The sequence below is a fragment of the Diceros bicornis genome, chromosome 28 (assembly GCF_020826845.1).
Source record: "Diceros bicornis minor isolate mBicDic1 chromosome 28, mDicBic1.mat.cur, whole genome shotgun sequence".
Lineage (NCBI taxonomy): Eukaryota > Metazoa > Chordata > Mammalia > Perissodactyla > Rhinocerotidae > Diceros > Diceros bicornis.
Window position 1 is genome coordinate 21,196,543 of NC_080767.1, and position 23,260 is coordinate 21,219,802.

Sequence of the window (23,260 nt, forward strand, 5' to 3'; positions counted from 1 at the left end):
GTACGCCACTGAAAAAGAGAATTCTAGGATGGGGCAAATTATGGGGCAAGTCTTATAGTGTGTCTTAGCACATCGCTAAGAAATAGACAACTCAAAGGGCAAGCAGCCCTCACAGGGACAGAGAATTACTGCAGAGGAGGGAGACTCCTGAAACTCAGGGAAGATTCTGAGAAGCTAGAGGAGGATTATGGGTCCAGGGCCAAGGAAGTTCCCTCATTTGCTTGCTGTCAGCCCCACACATACACGAAGACAAATCACGTGACTGCATAATCATTTATTGACTAGGTAGAGGAAGGTCTAGGCATGGGAGAGTTCTCCTAGGCATGGCAAAGAGAGTAGGGAATTCTGGTAAAACCTTTGATTCTCGGTGAGTTGATGAGTCTTCCTAGACAATTAGGGAAGATCTTGAAGATGCAGAGATAATGCCTTCATGTGCGCTAGTGATGGAAATTAGGTCACAGGACTTGTCACAAGATGCCATGGGGACCACGGAGGGAAGTTCCTGGAGCCCAGCTGAGGAAGTGTTCACTCTCACTCAGCACTAAATAAGCAGATGAGAAAGAAAACACAGAATTTTATTAAGCACTTCTTGGATTGAATTGAAGACAAAGAGAACTTACTATTACAGAGAAAAATGGTGAAGAAATAGATATCAACCTGCATTCTAATCAATGTTATTTGCCAGAGTAGTGGGAGGGAGGACATTGAGTAAATGACACTTTTTTCTATTGCTGATCCCATCTTAACCTTCCCTCAACTGAGTCTATGAAAAAAACAATGGAAGCAATGAAGAATCCTAGGCTCGTTTCTGCCATTTTCAGCCTTAGAAGTTTTGAAGAGTTTTTGATAAATTGAAAAATAATGTCCAAAGCCATAGACACCTTTGATTAAGTGCTGACTTTGTGCATGCCATAGTTGCTAAGACTTTCACAAACGTTATCTGAAGGAAGCCCCACAATAAATCTGGGGCGGGAAACAGATGAGGAAACTCAGATTCTATTTTCCGGGTTAGAAGAAAACTGGAAGGTCAGACAGCTCTATTCCCAGATTGGAAGTTAAGGATGTGCGGAGATCAAAGGAAGACATTTTTACCATAAATTGGAGGGTGAGATGGCCTTCTAGGCTTGCAAGACGGGCCACAAACACGGAATGTATCTGAGTGTCATACTCACACCCTGTTACTCTTTTCCCATTTCTTTCTTTCTTTCTTTTTTTTTTCTGCTGAGGAAGATTCGCCCTGAGCTAACATCTGTTGCTAATCTTCCTCTTTTTTCCCTTGAGGAAAATTCGCCCTGAGTTAACATTTGTGCCCATCTTCCTCTATTTTGTATATGGGTTGCTGATGAGTAGTGTACGTCCATGCCTGGGATCTGAACCTGCAAACCTAGGCTGCAGAAGCAGAGTGTGCTGAACTTAACCGCTATGCCACGGGGCCAGCCCCTCCCGTTTCAAACTTTAAGTCTTAATGATTTTTAGCACATTATCAATTACTGAGCCCTTTTCACCAGCATTGTTATCCACACAGTAAACCTGTAAGGTAGACATCATTGTTTCCCTTTTAATTGCTTAAATCATTTGCTCAAAAGCTCACGGTAGGAGTGGGTCCTGAACCCAGGTCCTCCAACTCCAAATTTCAAGCTCTCTCCACAAGCTTCCTTAACAAGTTATTTTTATTGTAATCTTTAGACGTAAACCCCTCAGTGCTTTTGGAAGGCCCTGACCCCTGGGCCTCCCCCTCTCTGCCAGAGATGACCGACCTGGGGGCCTCGTCCTCTCCGTTCTCTCGGTCCTGGAGACAGCGATCTGTAAAGGCAGAGCAGAGCATTCAAACCCCAACTGCAGTTTATTTCCCAGAGAGACACTAAATGATTTTCCAGGTTAGGACAGTGGGGACTGATTGGAGGTATTACCTTCTCTTGGAGTTCTCCGTTTAGTAACATGGGAATTTAGGAAGAGAAAACCAGAGATAGCTGAACTTACTGGCTTTGGTCAGGTCAATTATGTTTTCTGCAACAATTCCATGTTTTTGGGAAATTCCCTTCAACTTTTCCTTGACTTCTGGACTCGCATCTGGTTTTCGGGCTGTGGGAAGAGTGACAGTAACTGGCGTGTCCTGTATATTTGTCATTGAGGCTCATGAGGGGCGTGGGGCTCCAGGTGGATGGGAAGATGGATGGCACTGATAGGGTGCTCAGGCAGAAGTCTTGGGGACGGGTTATAACCTGTCTTGAATTTGACATCTTTAGAATATCCTTCTGGCGTGATGAGAGATTTCATCATCTTCCCATCACCGAGCCTGAGGGATTACCAAAGGTGAGCATCTGTCTTTAGAGGAGGAGAGACATCCCAAGAAAAGGTGGGGAGGATCACTTTGTCTCCAGGCTTCCTTCCTTCCGCTCTCTCCCCACCCCAAGATGAGCGTCAGCGTGAAAATACTCTACCATAGAGCTCCAACAGTTGGAATGGTTCGTCATTGTTGAAATTCACGAGATAAATAATAATAGAGTCAGTATTGACCACTTTTCTTATGTGAAATACGTTGTATCCATCATCTGTGGAGGAAACAGAACACAGCTGAGAACTTCTCTAGTCCGTGGGAAGCAAGTAAAACCCTTTACCTATTCTCTCACACAAACCAAATTCAAGGGCATATCCTGGAAGACATAGAGAGTGATATCTAATGCCTTCCATTTGCATCTCTCTGGGCTTCATGAGGTGACTTCTAAGGGATACTGGTAGATTGACTACTATGGTAGAAAAATTCAGCTGCAGTGGTAACTCACCCTCTATCATGCTCACTGAGACTCACTTACCTCCCTTGGCCGCCTCTGCCAACTATGTCCTCTGTATAAGCCCCTCTGGCATTATATACTCAGTGCTATATCCTGAGCAGTGTGCTATGGCAGTGGCCACCAGGGATCATCAGAAAGTGGGCAGGGAATAAGAAGCTGTCCTACCAATTTACTTCTCTTTTTTTTTTCCAATTTTCTTTTGTTGCAGGAGGTACATATGACCAAATTGCCTTCTTTATCTAATGGTACTATGTGCCAGGCATTGGCTTTTATGCACAAGGTTCTCCCAAATTCAGGATACTAGCTATTAGATGGCCTCCATTACATTACCTAAATAAGCATTGATCAGTAATTGAGCAAGATCTTGAAGATACTGCAGTTTAGTTGCAGTTGGAAGTAAAATTTAGAAAGACTTGTTTTGTATACTTACAGGTAACATTATATATATGATTCTCTCCGATTTTGTCAGCAACCACAGAAAATTGAGTACACTGTCCATTTACCCTGTAAAACAGAATGAGCTGATGCCCAGGAGATATTGATGCGGCTGGCTCCCTCATGCTCCACCTGTAACTTGAGTTTCTGATTCCACTTAACTGTTGAACAATTTTTCGTGCAATTTTCAAAGAGCTTTTATTTCCATTATTTCACTTTATTTGAGACTTGAAGAATGAGTCAACTACTTCTATCCCTATTACTCTACCATTACGTCCCACTATTACTATTATTACAGCTGCTTGTCTTGATAACTAGCTGAGTGTTCGCCATGTGCCAGCCTTTCAGATAAGTGCTTTATAAACATTACGTCACTTGGTCCTCACAAAAAACCATGAGAGAGAATTATTATAATCCTCTTTTACCCAAGGGAAAGTTGGGGGTAGAAAGAGATGAATTTTCTTGGTCACACAACTAGTAAGAGATAGATTCAAGAGCTAGATAGGCTGTTGATTACACATCCTATGCTCTTAACCTATGCTATTTGGCCACACTGTTGATGATTCTGATACCCCTCTACCCCTTACCTCCTCTACTCCCATTTAAATTTATTCATGTCACCAACTCTTATCTCTGAATCTAGAAAAGCCCCAGGTTCATCAAGCCCTAGATCAGTGCCAGATGAGGGACTCTGATTTTGGATACAGGCCCAGAATGTATGTGTACACATGCATGCGTGTATGTGCGTGTGTGTGTGTGTAGAGGTCCAAGACCATACTCAGGCTTCTCTTTTTCCTTTCCCAAGTAAAAAAAGCCACACTTACTTTGTATGATATTTGAAGTACAGAGAAGAGTTGTCCAAGACATGGATGTATTCCACAAAAACCCTCATGCTACCATTTTCTTCTATCTTTTCCTTGATGTCTGAAGCCAAGAGAATGCTATACCACTCTCCCGAAATCTGCAATAAATCAGTAAAATGATTGGGTAAGAAAAGAGGAGAGGGGGATACCATGTGAACACTTGTCTTCTTGAACTCTGGCCTGTGGGCCAGGACTCATAACGGTGATGTGAAGATGGAATTAGAACTTAGGTCAATTGACCCCACATCTAGGGCTCTTTCCACTGCCCCTCCAGTGAAAATGGAGGTCCCCAAGTGTTGTCATTGTTTAACATGGTACAATTGCTCTTCGTTCAAGGTCTGAAACCACTCCATTTATCTAATATGTCAAGGAACTCCTGCCCTCCAGTAGGGCCACCTTGCTTCCGAATCTTCCAAACCACCCCCAAAGTCAGAAGTCACTATGCTCTTCTGACTCTACCTCTGAAATATCGAAGTTGTTTGTCACAACATCGCTGTTTTCCTCCTCTTGGGCACAGACAAGAATCAGCCCCAGACACAGCAACAGCAGCTTCATCTTGGCAGGGGACAGCACTGACTCCTCTATAGTCACTGGGAGTGAGTCTTGCCCTGATGGTGGCTCCACTCCCCAGCTCCTTTCTCTTTATATCCATTCTGGGTTCAGTTTTTTGTCTCTGGGGCACCACTGTTCCTCCTCCCACTCCGTGAAATGGTCTGTCATTCCCTGGTGTGAGGCCAAGGATTGTTCCTGTCCTTTTGAAACTTGGCAGCCTCATATCTTTTAGATCTACTTAGTGACTTTAAATTTCTCAAAACACATACTCAAGAAAAATAGTGGCTGCTGTAAAGGGCTGCCTTTTGGAACCAGATTTAACTGTGGATCTGGCTTGGAATCAAAAAGCCAATTATGTGTAGCAGGAATAGTGTATAAGTGGGAAATGGAGTGTGTGGGGAATCTATGTTCCACCACTCACATGGGTGCAGAATTAGGTAAGTTATGCCACTTTTACTAACCTCAGAAACAAAGAAACTGTCTCTACCAAAGACAATAGTACCTGTCACAAGCATTAAAATAGAATTGATGAAAATAGCATTGAATAAAATAATGTCTTTAAAGTATGGTGTCTGATATTCAGTATATTTTCATTTCTTTTCCTTATTCTCTGAACTCAACCACTGCAGCCTTTCCTTCCCCCACAATGAATGAACAAGTGTTTAATCACTATGTATACCTTGCTATACCATTGGCCCCGTAAGAGAAATGGGCCATCCCTTCCTTCAAGCAACTTTCAGCGACGGTGGAGAAATGCTTCATATACTCAGTGAAAACTTAATTCTGTAAGCATATGACGTAACCCAACTGAGTGGGACCAGTCCAGACCACTGTAGGTCAGAAAAGGGGGTGATGCTAGGGAGGTGGCATCATGTAGAAAGTGCTTAAGAACACAGGCTTTGGAGTCATATAGACCTGGGCTTCATTCCTATCGCCACCATTTTGAAGCCATAAGGACGGATTTCACCTCGCTGAGCCTTTGTTTCCACTTAATGGGGATAATTATAGCTGTCTATAGATTGCTGTAGGGATTCAACAGGATGATGTGTGTAGAACCCTCAGCATGATGTCTGACACACATTGGGCTGGCGGCATCAGAGAATTATTCCTGGAGAAGGTGGGAGTTGGGGAAGGTCTTGAAAGTTAGGGAGGGTATGGAGATATGGAGAGCATGTGGGAAGAGGATTCCAGGTGAGAGGACTGTTGTGAGTTAGGCTCCTATGCTTCCAGCTGGGGCTGGTTGAAAGCTATGGCTTATTTCTGCCTTATGCTAATGGTCCCCTCCTGCAGCCCCCAAAACAGGAAGAGGGTAGTTGTCTTGGGAGGAGCTGTGCACAAGGCAGTGAACATGGGAACTGTGGCATTCTCTCTGTGGCTTGCTCTAAAAAGTCATCCCAACCCCTGGGTGATCATTCCTAGTTCATATTCAACCGATATCCAGTCACTGGTATTTCGAGGCCTTTAGCCATCGTGGGCTGGCTGTAGGTTTTCCTGCCCCTGAGATGGAGGAATTGAGCTTGATAAATGGTGGCAAAGGCTGTGTACTTTATTCCCTTCGTTTGATTCTCTCCAAGAATAGATGGCAGCCTATGAGCAACCAGGTTTGCAAAATGAATCCCACTCTTCCTGGGCTATGATGCTTAGAGGAGAGTCAGATACCACTGCTGCACAGACCATCTCTAATCCATCGTTCCATGTCTAACTCTGCACTTTTATATCATAGCGCCATATTGCAACTTTCTGCTTCTGGTGGAGCTGTCTTTCTTGTTCACCCTTGTACCTACCATAGCACTTGATACATGGTATCATCTTTGGAATGACTGTACACTAAATCCTATCCTAAAAGTACTAGGGATTCTTGTTATTAGAAGGAACCTCATAGAAAATCCTGTTGTAAATAGAAATATTACTTTTGGGTAGTGACCTCCTAATATATATTATTGGGTCACAGGGGTAGAAAAGAGAGCATAGAACTGAAGTCTATGATCAGAAGCCTACGTTGTGGATGATCTTATCTACTAAGATCTGAGTTGACCATTCCCCACTCTGATTATTCACTTCCATTTCAAATGTACCACATTGTCAGTGGTCAGCGTGAACACTGACAGGACAGCCTGTAAACACCGAGACAGGAAGGTCAAGGCTGTAAAAATACCCAAGAAGTGTGATGAAACCCAGCTAGGGACTCGATGAAAGAAAACCCAGACAAAATCAAAGCTGAACTAATATTAAATCAATCAGGAGTGATGCTTGGCTTTACGATAGGATTCCCTTAAATAATACTCTGGCACTGCATTTAAATATTTGTGGTAGGAGCTGTGGCTTAATGATCTGAAAACACTCTCACAACTTGTAGATGATCAATAAATATCACAGGTGAATGAATTATCAGCTTTTTCTTTTTTCTTTTTTTTTTTTGTGAGGAGATCAGCCCTATGCTAACATCTGCCAATCCTCCTCTTTTTTTTTTTTTTTTTTGCTGAAGAAGACTGGTCCTGGGCTAACATCCGTGCCCATCTTCCTCCACTTTATATGGGACGCCGCCACAGCATGGCCTGCCAAGCAGTGCATCGATGTGTGCACAGGATCTGAACCGGCGAACCCCGGGCTACCGCAGAGGAGCACACGCACTTAACCGCTTGCGCCACCGGGCCGGCCCCTGAATTACCAGCTTTTATATTGGGGAGGATGGGAAGAGGTAGAGATAGGGAAAGATGACACAAAAATAAAATTAAAAAAAGAGTAATCACTGGTCTTAGCATCTCCTAGATGTAGGTGTTAAGTACATGGAGTAAGGATTCAAGGTACGAAGCTCATTTGGCCACCCATCAATGGGGAAAATGTCTGTTGTATAATGCAAGATATACAAGGTACAGCATTTGACTGTGGAGTAATTTTGTCTGTGGTGTAGTATGTTGCTCTAGGAGATGATGCTACTACAGGATTTTTGAAAAATAATGATTCAACCTAATTCAACTACCATTATTAAATGCCTACTCTACACTAGGCCTGTACCAGGTACTTTGAGAGCTAAAGAAATAAGAAAGATAGGGGCTGTGTCCTCAAGAAACTCCTGGCCAGTGTGAGGATGATTTGAAAACAATCTAATTATAAGGTAGAAGGTAAAAAAAAAAAAAAAATAAATATATATATATATAGGAAAACAGAGAAGGCAACAATAATGAAGAAGAGGAATAAAAGGAGAAAAAAACAAAACGTGATTTGACTCAATTATAGACTGACCACCCAACTCCAGGTAAAGAGCCGGAACGATTTTTTCCCTCCAGATGAACAGAGCTCTACCTAAAGAACATAAGCTTTAATAGACTCTGGTCCTCTTCTGGTCCAGTGGAGAGGGAAAGAGAGGGGCTCTGGGAAGGAAAGGTTTTGTGGAGAAAGGGGTGAGAGTTGAGTTGTTCTTCCAGCCTAGGGGCCCCAAGAAAATGGCCTCCTTCCTTTCTGTAAGGGGACAAGCAGCACTCCTGATGAGCCAGTCTTAGCACAACAGCAGCATTTGGACCAAGTGTACATCCAGTCCTCTGTTGCCACCCTGAAGAAGTAGCGTTTGGATCTTCTCTTTTATGGGAGCAAGTGAGTTTGGCCCTGATTCTTGTTAAGAGTAGCCAGTCATTCCAGGGCTGAGCTGTTCAGGCCCCAAATATCTACCAAACGTTTTAGAACAGAGAGCTAATATTCAATCATCTTCCCACATTTGAATCATAGCATTGACACCTGAATCCAAACTGCTATATTACAGCCAAGTTGCGTCAGCTACTTTTGTATATAAGGCCCTCAAGACTTCAACAAACTTAGAAACAATCTGGTAATGAAAGAAAGAAGGTCTTATTCAAAGTCGTGTTTGTTCAAGCAACGGATTGTGCCAGAATCCACTTACCAGGGCAAATAGTTATAATGAAGATGTATTTTGCAACAGTACAAATGTCATCCGTCCAGGGGCCAGATAGGTAAATATAATATTTTGATGTCAGAAACAGAGTTAGAACTCAGTGGGTATTAGACAAGTGCTTTACAAACATTATTTCATTTAATCCATTATCCTATTTTACAGAGGTATGGATTCAGACTCAGAGAAGTTAAATAAACTTACCAAGGTAACACAGCCAGTAAGTGGGGGAAACCGTATTTGAACCCAAGACTGTCTAATCCCAGAGCCCTTACTCTTATTGACTCCTCTACACAGGTTAAGACTTGATGTTTGTGACATGAAGCACAGATGGAACAGGAGTAAGTAATGCTTTAGACCCTCAGAGTGGTCTGCCTGGTAGTTGCTACTGAAGGAGCTGCATGCAGATTTCCCCAAAATGTGGCACTGTGGGTGTGCTGCAAGAGTCTCATCAAGTGAAGGGCAAGTAATAACTCTCTCTTGGTCAACAAATATTTGATGGATGAGTGGATGGATGGATGACCTGGGGAGTATTGCTCTTCTAATAAGGAATTAGGAGGTGCTTCAATACCAAAAAGCAAAAACTATTCCCTTCCATTCATGACTTCAAGTTAAGTACCTGGTGAACAACCATATCACGACTTCTGCACCCAACACCAAATATAGGGCATTTTGTAAGTGACCCAAGGGAAGGGTGACAGTCTGCAGGTAGTTGAGAAAGTCCCGGCCTAAATCATGACTCATGTATGGGGAAGGGGCTTATGCAGTTCATATATGACCAGGCAACAGTCCATTTATGACCAGGCAACTTGATTGAAACTCACTGGCTGACTGGAAACAGACTTAGTGACCTTGTGTTCAGTCACACTTGATTAACTGAAAAAATCACTCACTGAGAAAGCCAGTGGGAACATTCAAGCCACGTAACATAATATCAAGGCATAGACAGTGCTAAGAAGAAGAGCAAGAAATACAAGTTTGTTTGATTCATGTGCCAGAGTGGAAGTACACCTTGGTTCCCAGCATCCAGGATGAGTATGCATTTTGCTGGTACTGGCTCAAATCCAGTTCTAAAATACCAACTCCCTTCACCGATGAAAGCTTGCTTGGAGCTAACGACATCCTATCTGCATCAGCTGGGTCCTCTGGAAAGCAGATGCCAAGATAGATTTAGGAGTGTAAAAGGTTTACACTTGAGAGTGTAAAAGGAGTCACACTGGAGAAAGGAAAAAAGGATGAAGCAGGATTAGGGAAGGGGAGTCACCAGCCCGTGACGTAGACCTGACAAAGTCTCTGTCAGCCCAGTGGGGAGCCCTGGGGCATGTTAGAGGAGTCCTGTGTTAGGCAGAAATGGATAGGTCCTTGTACCACAGTCCTGCTCAGTCATTAGCTGGGGCCACCCCAAGAGACCAGTACCCCAGCTCAAGAGTTGAGGCAAATCTGAACGAGTTAACAGTGGAGGCTGCCAGCTAACCACACTCCCCACAGCTGGGCCATGAGCCCTTTCTTGAAAAGAGAATCTGAGCAATACATCTCTGTCTGGCATACCATCCTGCTTTCCAGAAATAGGTAGTCTCCTCAAAAGAGGTCCAGAGTTCCCTTCCCACATGGGGTAGGTACAGGGATGGAAGCAGAACGTTTTCCTTCTTTTCTAGTCTGAAATTTCTACCACAACATGAGGGTTCCTGTAGGTAAGAAAACCAAGAATGCTGGTGATTGTTGTCTCCAGATCCACTCATTAAAATTCAGCAAGTACTTACATACATGTGGCCCCAGGTTACCCAGAAGGCCACCTGGGACTCTCTCAGTGGGACATCATTTAGGACTGATTTATTCCAGTGACGCTGACACCACCAGGCTTGGGGAGGCAGGAAGACAGTTCGGGCAGTGGGAAGAATAATCATGAGTCTTGGATCCTGAACCCTTGGGGAAAGGGTCAAGAAGCCCCAAAGATAAAAATCATCCATGTTACAATTTGGCCATAGGCTGGACCTTTTCATTTGAAAACTGAGAAAATCTGTTTCATACCACCAATGTGAGGATTTGATGAAATTATTTATGTAAAGAGCTTGGCACAATGCCTGGCACACCGTAAGCAGTCAATTAATGGAAGTTAATCATATTCTTTTATTTTGATCAATTTAGTCATTCAACAAATAGTCATCATTGGCTCACCATCCAAGCACTGAGTGCACATTGTTGATGAAAATAGCTCCAATCCCTGCCCTTACTATGCTTCTACAGTGGCCTATTTCCGTTTAATCTTCACATTCTGTATCCTATAAGGTCAAAAGAATGACCTGAGGAAAAAGACCAAAGTAACTGCCTCTGCTTTAACTGTAGCCTCTACGAAAAATCCTAATTTCTTTCTTTCATGCTGCAATCCCTCCTGGAAAGCCTTCCCTTCTCTGCCTGTTCAAATATCACCTTTCCTCCAAGGCCCAGCTCAAGAATCCCTTTCCTTTGCTTCTCCCCGCACTCACCCTTCTCATCCTTCGTGTGTCCCCACAGCTCCCAGAGCTTTATCTCACCGCACAGCAGCCCACTGACTGGTTCATGTCAATGTCAGTGTCAAAATAAAATTCTCAATGAGTTAAAAAGACATAGCTGTCATACAACTATGTAGTGAGTGTGTGTCAAACATTTCAGTAACTCATTATTGAAGGAACTAGCTGGTTCAATGACAGCTGCTTCAAAGGAGAATATGAAAAGCTGACATATATATAGTCAATGAAAGAAGAAAGTGCCAGAATAAAATTGCTAAGTTAGACACAAAGTGGTTAATGTCCTACAGGGCAATAAATCCATAGCCTTTGTGGTTACCTTCTCAATTGGATAGAAAAAATTTACATACTTACCAGTCAAAAGTAATTTGCACTTTCTCAGTTTTTTATTAATGAATCTCTAACTTCCCAGAGTCTGGCCTTAAACAATAGTACATAGTAAGTTATACATAGTCACATTTGCCAGGAGAACCAGATGACCCTAGGAGAGCTTATTAGATAGTGCTTTTGCATGACTTTGAAAGCACACATGGTCATCTTTTTACCTTTTTTCAAGGTAATTTCAATTTTTGGATAATTTTTTAAAACATTACTTTTTATGGTTGCACATACATTGGAAAGGTAATTGTGACTTTGGAGTCAGAAAAAGCTGGGTTCAAATTCCGACTCCATACCTAACCTCCGTGAGCCTCGGTTTCCTCAAAGAGTTGTTGCAAAGATAACGCAAAAAGTTTTAGGAAGTGCTAGAATGCAATAGGTTCCCAATCAATATTAGACCTTTCACTCTCTTCCTCTCCTCTTTTGAGGATAGAGACCATGTTTTGTATTTCTTATGTTCTCCCCCAGCCTCCCGCCCCGGCCAGGTTCTAATACAATGCCTGAGCTCTGTGTAGTAGGTTTTCAATAAATCCTCTCTGATGGTTTTACATATGTGTTGTCTGTGACTTAGGCAAGTTCCTTCCCTTCTCTGGACCTCAATTTACCCATTGATAAAAATGAGAAGATTCAGTGGTTCTTAACTACAGACAGCACTAGTCCTGGGAGTTTTGGAAATGGCGGGGCGGGTTGGGGGGGGCGGCATTTTTGGTTTTTACAGTAACTGGGGAGCACTACTGACATTTGGTGTCCAGGATCCGGGGATGATAGCACTTCTGCAGTCCCTAGGCCAGTCCTCCCAAGGTAGAAGGAAGGAACTCTTTCTTCCAACACATCAATAGCGCCCCCATTGGGAAACAGTGAATGATCTCTACAGGGCTTTGCAAATTTCACCTCTGACAACAAATTAATGCTTCTCTGGTGTTTTTTTCAAAGGATGGAAGATCACAGCTGCACTAAAAAGGCTTGTTTTGCTTTAAAAAAGTATATTTTGTTTCCAAATATTTTAGCGATTTTCCAGATTATTCCTTGCCTGAAACGTAGCCTCATGTTGTTGGCCTATTCTTCCCTGAAGAATAGTTCCTGCTTTTTGCCTCTGCCAGCCCCACTGAGCTGATCCGTTTTCTGGGGAAAGAGATTGCTTCAGGGTACCCTTATTGAGAACCAACTGGTCTCTGCTGAGTGCTCAGGCCCAGTGCAAACAACAGCAGGGAAGACAGGGTCCTGCCCTTAGAAAGAAAGAAACAGGTCTACAACACAGGTAACCCCAGAGTTCTGGGAGAAATCTCATTTTACTATCACTTCACCCTTATGCCTGGCATCCTGAAAAGAAGCAAGTCCTTTAAGCCAAGGAACCCAATACTTTTTCTTCTGGAAAAGCAAAGTCTTCATAGGACCACTGAGATTCTTCTAGTAAAAACTAGCAAAGCAGGAAAATGAAGTAGCCACAAGGGGGCAGATTTCATTTTCCTGCAGAAGAACTGATGAGAAAATAGTGTCTAGCTGTACTGGCTTAGAAAATTGCTTGTTGTGATGTATTATGAAAATCATGATAACATAGTCGAACAGGTAAAATCTGCTAATTAGCTTAAATGCATATTTTTAAGGAAATATTTTTTCAACTTTAATTCAATGTGGGGTGGGGCAGTTGTGTCGGTTGTGTTTCTGTAGCTTTCTCCAACTTAGAAACTTATAGCAAACACCCTGTATCATATTCAGGGGACACTTGCAGAGAACATGGCATGTGTTGAGTTGAACCACATAAAATTACCATTTTACAGGTCAAAAGAACAATTGAATATTTGCAGTTTCATATGGTTCAAATGAATAGTAGTGATGCTACTGCTGACATTAATGACTTTCTTTTCCTGATATGTAATTATCGATCTTAAATGATAGAATTTAAAAATATAATTTAATCATCAATGTGAGAAATTTTTAAAAATGATTAGAACTGGACTACTAAGGTTGCCTATATGAATTTGGCAATAACTGGTACTTCTTGGTTTTCCCTACTTAATTCACTTAATATGCATTAATTCAGAACTTGTATTCTGTTATGAGTTAGAGAGTCAATTTTCTGGGTTGATCAGTTTTTTGTTTTTTTATTTTTTGAGGAAGATTGGCCCTGTGCTAACATGCTGCCAATCTTCCTCTTTTTTATTCTTTTTTCTCCCCAAAGCCCCAGTGCATAGTTGTGTATCATAGTTGTAGAGTTGTTGTTCTTCTATGTGGGACGCCGTCTCAACATGGCTTGATGAGTGGTGAGTAGGTTTGCACCCAGGATCCAAACCCTGGGCCGCCGAAGTGGAACAGGCGAACTCAACCGCTATGCCAGCGGGCCGGCCCCTGGGTTGATCAAGTTTTGATGTTGGCATTTAGATTTTATTTAGAATGCAAAAGAAATTGAAGTAGTTTTTAAATAGTATATATGGAACAGATTTTTAACAATATTTGCTTTAAAAATCTATCTGTTTCTTCAAACACATGATTAACAAATCTAGTATCATACATTTTGTTTATTATAAAACCGATGTATAAACAATTTTGTCCAATGAGAAATACCAATTTGTGTGACATTCCATGTTAAATGACTGTGATGTTCAGCTTAACTGCACATAGTATAGTCCATCCAATCGTGTTTTGGAGAGTATTCTTTATTCAATAAAATTTTAATTTAGTATATAGAAAAATGAAGGAAAGAGGGGGAGGGTCAAATGCTGATGAAAAGTCAAGTAAAATGAGGACTGAAAAAATGTCTGTTTGATTTAGTATCCTGAAGATAACAGGTAGCCTTAGAAAGATCTTTTCCCATGGGGCTACAGGGGCAGCAGCCTCTGCAAGATCTTTGTGATTGTCCATGTGTGGATCTGTTCCAGCTCATCCCAAAGATGGAAGGGGAGGAACTCATAATTACGTTTTCCAACAGCAACTTGGGACGCAGTTGAAGCTGGCAAAGAGGAAGACTGAAGGTGCAGTGCTTGGCTGACAGGACCAGAAGCGCAGTACAGCGCATTGTCGCCCCCTAGTGGCCAGCTAAGGGGTCAGGCTGCACCTCGCAGCCACACTGTTGCAGCCGGAGCAGCCTCCTCCTGTTTCCTTTCTTCCTCTGTGCCTTGTGAGACGGTTTCTGTGTCAGAAGTTTTAGTAGCCGCTTATTTTCGTCATGTATATACATACACGTATAAACATAATTTGCAACTATTAGCTGAAGAGTCTCAGCAGTGTACAGAACTGGTACACATTACGGTCCTCTTTAAAAATTGGACAGTCTGTTATTGTGCAAATTTGAGAAATGTAGCAATGGCTATGGCTCTAAGTTGATTTCCATTCGCAAGTGTAACCTATTTTCTACACAGCTTCCAGAGCAAACTTATAGAGATGGAAATGAGAATGCTTTACTCCACTGCTCAGAATCTCCGATGTCTTCCCATCACACCTAGAATACCATCTGAACTGCTTCAGGTGTTGACATCTCTAGGCCCCACCTCACGTCCTAGCCTGTGCCCTCTTTCTCTGGCCTCTTTGACGTTCCCAGGCCCCACCTCATGTCCTAGCCTGTGCCCTCTTTCTCTGGCCTCTTTGACGATCCCAGAACATGTCCAGCTTGTTTCCGTCTCACCACCTTTGCAATTGCTGTCCCTCTATCTAAAGCGTGGTTCTTCTACATCTGTGCAAGCCTTGTCTTCCCCAAAGTCACTGTCTAGCCCTGCTTTGTTTTCCTCCATAGCGCGTAGTCCTGCAGTTTTATTCTGTATTTGTTTGCTTATCGTCTGTCTCTCTGAATGGAATATAAACTCCCCGAGCACTGGAGAGATTGTGTCTGCTTGTCCCCTGGCACAGAGCAGGAGCTAAATGAACACGAGACAAATAATGAATAAAGGAATGCTAAGACATTGGCTACGTGGATGTCAAAAATCCTGCTTTGGATGCTTCATGTCAAAGTGTTTTGTTTTGAGTTTCTAAGAACAAGCCAACAGCAGTGAGGGAATAAAACAAGATCCACTCCCATTGTGATTCTGGAGATACATAAGTAGCCTAAATCACACCAGTGACAAAAGAAATCACTTCAGGGCACTGGCTAGTCATTGGTTACATTTTTACAAGTCTTTTAGCATCCTCTCAAATGAACATTTTACCAAATTTTCTCAAAAGAGGAAAACAGCTAATCAAAGACCTTGGAAAATTACATATTGAAAATAATCAGTAAAAATTATTAATACACTCTCCCCCAAATGATACAAATTAGATAATTCCTGGGTGTCCAGTCTTTTCTCTCCTGCAGATGGGAATCATCACAGTCACCTGGCCCAGTGTGTGTTGTGGAGAAAGAAGCATAACAGACAGGATTCCTCTCGTTTTCCTGATTTACCGGCTGCACAGACCAGCTCTCGTGAGCCTCACTTCCAGGTGCCCGTGTGGGTTGGGATCCTTGCATCGCGCCCCTTGTGCCCTTCTGCGGGTAGGCCTGAGGCTGCTGTTGGTTAGCAAGGCCAGGAGTCAGAAAGCAGAGCCGGACAGGGTGGGGTGAGGGTAGGGAGATCAGGTACGAGCTGGAACCTGCTGGGCACCTCTGCATCTGTCTGGCCATCACCACATCTTACTGCAATGACCTTCAGGGAGCAACGGCCATTGCTTTACTTCTGCCTTTCAAATTTCACACAAGTTCCTCTTTTGGCAAACTCTAACTGGAACTATTCAGGGAAAACAATGCTGGGAAATATAGTTCCCAGTTTAACCAAGTTGACAGAACACAAGCCACCTATGTGGTCAAGAAGACCACTCTCAGGAGGTGAGACCAGAAGGATGAGAATGTGTCAACCACATGAAGCATCTAGGCAACACACAGAGGGGACGGTATGCACAAAGACTTAGCTTATGGGAAGAATAGAAAACAGACCCGGGTGGGCTGGATCATAGGGAGAGAGGGGGAGAATGGTATGAAATAAAGGTAAGCTATAAGTAGGGAATGGCCAGATCATTGTGGGCTTTATATGGTAAGGGATTTGGATTTTATCTGAAGTGCAAGTTATTGAAGGGCTTTAATCAGGGAAGTGACATGATCAGATCTGAGTTTTCAAAAGATCACACTGGCTACTGTGAGCTGGGATGGATTGTGGTGGTGCAAGAGAGGAGGCACCAGAGAACATCCTTGCACATACATGTTTGTATGTGTACGTGGGTGTTTCTGTAATCCAGATGCCTAGAAAGGGTATCTCTCCCTCAAGAGGTAAGCACATTTTACCTGTAGATACGTATCCAAATTGCTTCAATACCACCTCCTTGAAGAGCCTTCTATGACCCTGCCATCTAGGTGTGCCCACCCCTGATCTTTACTTCATGGCACCTATTTATTTTCTTCTTAGCACAGAAATGATGTATAAGATCTTGTGTTTATTTACTTTTTTATCACCTTTCTTTCCCATGAAGGCAAGCCCCTGTCGTATTCCCCATTATATTCACTGCCTAGGACAGTGCCTGGCATAGTAGACAGACAGTAAGTGAAGATTTGTTGAATAGATAATTGCCCTCCAAAAAGCCTGAGCAAATTGATGCTTTCAGCAACAACATGTGAAAGTCTGGTTTCCAAATTCCTCAACCAAAAAGGATGTTACTACTCTTTTTTTGGGGGAGGGGGAGCAAACTTAAATGATATTTTGTTGTTTGTTTACATTTTAAAATTAAAACTATAATGCAATATCTCTATGTACTAACCAGAATGGCAAAAAAACTCCACAAAAAAACATGACAAACCCCCAAATTGGAAGAATGTGGAACAACCAGAATTCTCATACATTGTCAGTGGAATGTACAGTGATACAACTGCTTTATATGCTAGTGAATGCAAAAATCCAAAAGCAAGGACCATCACATTTACATTCGAGAACACTGGAGAAACAGAAAAGAGCCTCAGAGGTACAAAGAAAAAAATAGGTCACATACAAAATCAGAATGGCATTCTTGAAAGAACACTGGAAGCTAGAAAATGATGGAGAAATATCTTCAAAATTCTGAGAGAAAATGATTTTTAATCTAGCCTAATCTAATCCAGCCAAGATATCAATCAAGTGTACCAGTAGAATAAAGACACATATGAAGAGTTGAACACTTTTACTTCCTCGTATCCTTCATCAGGAAGTTTCTGGAGAAGAGATTCACAAAATGAGAAAGGAAACAAAGCAAAAGAAAGATGTGGAAATGGGATGATACATAAGAAAGACGCAAAGGGAACTCCTAGGATGATGGGAAAGAAAGTTCCAAGAGAAAGCAGCAAAGCTGGCACAAGAGGAGAGGGTGAAGAGCCCCAGGAATATGTCTCCAGGTTTAAAAGGAGAAGGAGAAGTGGGAGAAGAAAAAAAAAAAGAGAGAGAAAGAGAAAGAGGAGGAAGAAGAGAAATAATTAAAAGGCAATTTAGGGCCCGCCCCGTGGCTTAGCGGTTAGGTGCGCGTGCTCCGCTACTGGCGGCCCAGGTTCGGATCCCGGGTGTGCACCGACACACCGCTTCTCCGGCCATGCTGAGGCCGTGTCCCACATACAGCAGCTAGAAGGATGTGCAGCTATGACATACAACTATCTACTAGGGCTTTGGGGAAAAAAAGGAGGAGGATTGGCAATAGATGTTAGCTCAGGGCCGGTCTTCCTCAGCAAAAAGAGGAGGATTAGCATGGATGTTAGCTCAGGGCTGATCTTCCTCACAAAAAAAAAAAAGTGAGTTAGTTTTGTGCAGCATTTCTATTGCTCTGGTAGAACAAAATACATGTACACATATGAATTAAAAAGCAGCTTTAATTTTGGTGACTCTACAGATGAGTTAAATGTGGTTACATTGCACTTAAAGCTGGCATTGCACAATATAAAGATGAAAAGTAATAGTCATGCTAATAATTTAAATTTTCCTTTCATTAGAATGGCATTAAATAGAAAAGAAAAAACACCATGAAGACCACAGAAGGGAAAAAACATATTTTGGGACATTTCAGGGCACTTTTCAAGGATTCCAGCATTTTCATTTTGCGCTGGGCCCCACGAATTATGTAGCCAACCTGCTTCTGAGGTCCAGTCCCTTGGTCATTTTTCTTTTCTTGTTTTTTTTACATTTCCTTCTTCTTCTTCTTTTTTTTTTTTTGTGAGGAAGATCAGTCCTGAGCTAACATTCATGCCAATCCTCCTCTTTTTGCTGAGGAAGACTGGCCCTGGGCTAACCTCTATGCCTATCTTCCTCCCCTTTATATAGGACGCTACCACACGATGCCATGGCCAAGCATCGAGTGCGCGCCCGGGATCCGAACCCTGGCCGCCAACAGCTGAGCGCGCCCTCTTAACCGCTACCCCACGGGGCGCCCAACTTTGTCATTTTTCATTAGTGTGTTTTCGCTTCCTTTGCCCTCCCTTTTTTGTCTTGATTAGGTTAACTAGTGATTGTGTAATTGTTTTTAAATTTTTTCCAAAAAATGAGGATTTTGATTTATATATTAGTTCTACTGCCTGTCTGTTCTATACATCACTAATATCTGCTTTTATTTTTATCATTTCCTTTCTTCTTTCCTTTGTTTTACTGTGATGTTTTCAGGGGCTTTTTGAGTTGGGAATTTAATTAATTTCTTCATTTTCTCCCATTCTCATTGACATGCCCTAGAGTTTAAATTCTGACTCCCTCAGCCACCGCCAGTCCAGCCGAGCCTCTGTCCACCCGGCAAATCAACAGTTGCAGAAAAGGCCAGGTCCTGAGAAGTTGCAGTTGAGGCTGATGGCCGCTAGGTGGAGACAAAGCACTCGGGAGGGAGGCCACTGTTGGCTTCTAGCGCGACTGGACAGCTGGTCTAATTGCTTCCCCACCGGACTTCCATAGCGAGATCAGCCACCCACTTGCTCTTCTCCATCCCTCTCTCCCCACTCCGCCCTCACCTAGCCCTGGCAGCAGGCCAAAGAGGCCAGTCAAAAAACCGCTGCAGGCTCAGCGAAGAAAATGGAGACCATGAATCTATGGACAGCTAATTTTCCACAAGGGAGCCAAGAACATACAATGGAGAAAGGAAAGTCTCTTCAATAAATGGTGTTGGAAAAACTGGACAGCCACATGCAAAAGAATGAAAGTAGACCATTATCTCACACCATCTAACACAAAAATTAACTCAAAATGGATTAAAGACTTGAATGTAAGACCTGAAACCATAAAAACATAGGCAGTACACACTTTGACATCAATCCTAGCATCATCTTTTCGAATACCATGTCTACTTGGGCATGGAAAACAAAAGAAAAAATAAACAAATGGGACTACATCAAGCTAAAAAGTTTCTGCCCAGCAAATGAAACCATCAACAAAACAAAAAGACAACGTAACACTTGGGAGAAGATATTTGCAAACCATATATCTGATAAGGGGTTAATATCTAAAATATATAAAGAACTCATACATTTCAACAACATAGAAACAAACAACCCAATTAAAAAATGGGCAAAAGATCTGAACAGACATTTTTCCAAAGAAGATATACAGATGGCCAACAGGCACATGAAAAGATGTTCAACGTCATTAACTATGATGGAAATGCAAATCAAAACTACAATGAGATATCACCTCATGCCTGTCAGAATGGCTATAATTAACAAGACAGGAAACAACAAGTGTTGGGGAGGCTGTGGAGAAAAGGGAACTCTCATACACTGCTAGTGGGAATGTAAACTGGTGTAGCCACTACGGAAAAAATTAAGAATAGAACTACTATATGATCCAGCTATTCCACTGCTGGATATTATCCAAAGAACACAAAAACACGAATGCATAAAGATACATGCACCCCTGTGTTCATTGCAGCGTTATTCACAATAGCCAAGACTTGGGAACAAACTAAGTGCCCATCAAGGGATGAATGGATAAAGAACATGTGGTATATATACACAATGGAATACTACTCAGCTATTAAAAAAAAGATGAAATCTTGCCATTGGTGACAACATGGATGGACCAAGTCATAACTAGAAGATGAGAACACCGCCACCACCACCAAACAAACATACATAAATTAGATTGGTGGTTACCAGAGGGGAAGTGGGAAGGAAGGAGGGCGATAGGGGTGACAGGGCACATGTGAACAGTGGTGGATGGTAATTAGTCTTTGGGTGGTGAACATGATGTAATCTACCCAGAAATCAAAATATAATGATGTACATCTGAAACTTATATAATGTTATAAACCAATGTTACCTTAATAAAAAAAAAAGGAAAAAAAAAGAAGAAAATGGAGACCATGAAAAGAAAGTGAAGGGGCGACTGTGCCCAACCAAAGGGAGAAGAAAAGACAAACTTGACTCCGCGAGAGCAGGAGGGCAGGAGGGCACTGCAGAGGGCTCAGGCCCTGCGCTGCGCTCTTGGAGAGTGGTGGTGGCAGGGTGTGTGTATGTGTTTGTACACTCACACTCCTCTGTCTCTTGCAAGGAGAGTGAGTTGCCTCTGAGGCCGAGCGCGTAGTGGTGGGATTGCAGGAAGGTTAAATCGGCTTGAACGTCTAATGGGCTGAGACGAAGGCATCCAGGGCTTGGCACAGGCGCCCACTGGAGCTAGGACTGGGCAGCTAGAGTCTGGGTCAAAAAAGAAATCACAATGAAACTATAAAATATTTCGGTCAGTTAAATGACAATGAAGATATGCTATATCAAAATTTGTGGGATGCAGCCAATGCAGTGTTTAGAAGAAAATCTGTAGTTTTAAATATTTTCTTTTTATGAAAAAAGAAAAGTCTAAAGTCAACAACCTAACGTTTCACCCTGTAAGACTGGCAGGAGAAGAGCGAAGTCAACTCAAAATAGAGGAGGCAGGTGCCACCAGCATGGCCTCCACGGCTCCCCGTCTTTGGCCCCCTTGTGGCCCCTCCCCCCCTCTGTGGCAGTGTGGCCCCGGCACATCCACTCTCTTGAGGTAGGGGGCACTGTAGTGAGGAGCCTCCTGCTGTGGGTGGGCACGGGGCCGCTGTTGGGGTAGAGGGGGCCAGGGGAACGTGCCTGGGCATGCTGGGATAGTTCATTTAAAGCCCCAGTCCCCCAGGGTGGTGGTTTCTATCAACATGAAGTTTTTCAACCTGGACTGTTCTTACTTTGAGAAAAGCAGCGAGATTGAGGAAGCACGGGAGGCAGCCCCTAGTCTGGCCCTTCTTCACCAATGTCTCTTAGTGCTGTTCAAAAAGGATTAAAGAAGACAATTTAGGGGATACACACAAACTTGAACACTTCATGAAGTGGACAGTCTCGTTATAGAGAACTGCAAAATGGGGCAGAAGGCAAGGAGCTTTTATACGATAAAGAATAAAGAACAAGGAAGAGACAAATAGAAAATATCCAAGTGGCTGGGGCCACACAGTTTATCCACAGTATCTCTATTTATGCCTGCTGATCTGTTGACGTGAGGGACCCAAAGGTCGGGCGGAGATCATAGCCTCACGTTCAGTGGACCCCCTGCCCCGGGAAACAGGACCTCTAGTCTAGCACAGTCTAAGTTTCTGGGAAAAGAAGGACAAGTGAGACCCCGGGAGCGATTGTGAGAGGAGACAACCCTACTTTACCCTGGCTTCCTGGGCCTGTGTCATACAGCTTTGGGGATTGGGAGATAATAGAAAATATATATTGGCCTCTGCCCCCAGGTCCTGGCACTGAGCTCCTGAAACCCTTGTAAATTCCTAAGTGATAAGAGCATTAGAAGCTTCTTTTGTTCTACTGAGGTGACTCTGGGTCGGCTCCTGGAGGGGCCTGGTCACCAGAAAGACCAAGCCATGATTAGAAGCTTAGAATTTTCACCCTTGCGGCCCCCCCAACTTCTCCAGAGAGGAGAGAGGGGCTGGAAATGGACTTAGTAATTGATCATGCCTACATAAGGAAGCCACCATAGAATCCCAATAGTATGGAGTTTGGAGAGTGTCCAGGTTGGTGAACACGTCCACACTGGGAGGTTGACACACCTCAACTCCATGGGGACAGAAGCTCCTGCGCTTGGGACCCTCCCAGATCTCACCCTGTGTATTTCTTCATCTGGCTGTTCATCTGTGTCCTTTATCACATCCTTTAATAAACTGTTAAACATGAGTGTTTCCCTGAGTTCTAGCAAATTGATCAAACCTGAGGAAGGGGTCGTGGGAACCTCTGATTTGTAGCCAAATCGGGCAGAAGTTGTGGGTAACCTGGGAACCTACTACTTGCGATTGGCATCTGAAGTAGGGTGGGTGCAGTCTTGTAGGACAGAGCCTTAACCTGTGGGATCTGACGCTACCTCCAGGTAGATAGTGTCGGAATTGAGTTAAATGGTAGGACACCCAGCTGGTGTCGCAGAGAACTGCTGGGTGTGAGAAAATCCCCACACATTTGGTGACAGAAGTGAAGTGTTCTGTGTGAGTGTGGTAGTAGTGTGAGAGTAAAGGAGACACACGGGGGCTGAAGAACTAGGATTTTCCCTACTCAGGAGGGAAAGAGGTTTCTAACTCAGGGATAGAGAACAATTTGGGGGGCATAGTTTTAACGTATGTACCACAACTTGAACAACGGCACCCTAACCCTGAAGGGTGTCATTCCTAAGCTGGTGCCTTGGCTGAGTCTTAAAGAGGCCATTCCAAAACTCTATTAGAATGGCAGCCTCTAGGTGATATGGCATATGGCAGGGCCAATGGATTTCATGATCATACACCCATCGTCACACATCCTTCACCATAAAATGGGCACATTGGTCTAAGGCAATGATTTGGAGGAACCCACATACCTAAATTAGGCATTCACTAAGCTCTCCACTAGTGATACAGCCACAGTTGCTGCAGACAGTGACGGCAAACCCACATCTAGGTTAGTTGTCA

The 23,260-nt window shown here is 43.1% G+C and overlaps 1 protein-coding gene across 1 annotated transcript; it reads right to left on the bottom strand.

Annotated features, from left to right (window-relative positions):
• Positions 1 to 1,633: 1,633 nt before the first annotated feature.
• LOC131393803 (major allergen Equ c 1-like) lies at positions 1,634 to 4,720 on the bottom strand. Its single transcript, XM_058524825.1, has 6 exons — positions 4,550 to 4,720; positions 4,052 to 4,188; positions 3,223 to 3,296; positions 2,442 to 2,552; positions 1,981 to 2,082; positions 1,634 to 1,803 (listed from the first exon to the last, which is right to left on the bottom strand). Exons 1-6 carry the CDS (start codon positions 4,643 to 4,645, stop codon positions 1,634 to 1,636), a joined length of 690 nt encoding a protein of 229 aa, XP_058380808.1. The 5' UTR covers positions 4,646 to 4,720.
• Positions 4,721 to 23,260: the final 18,540 nt, after the last annotated feature.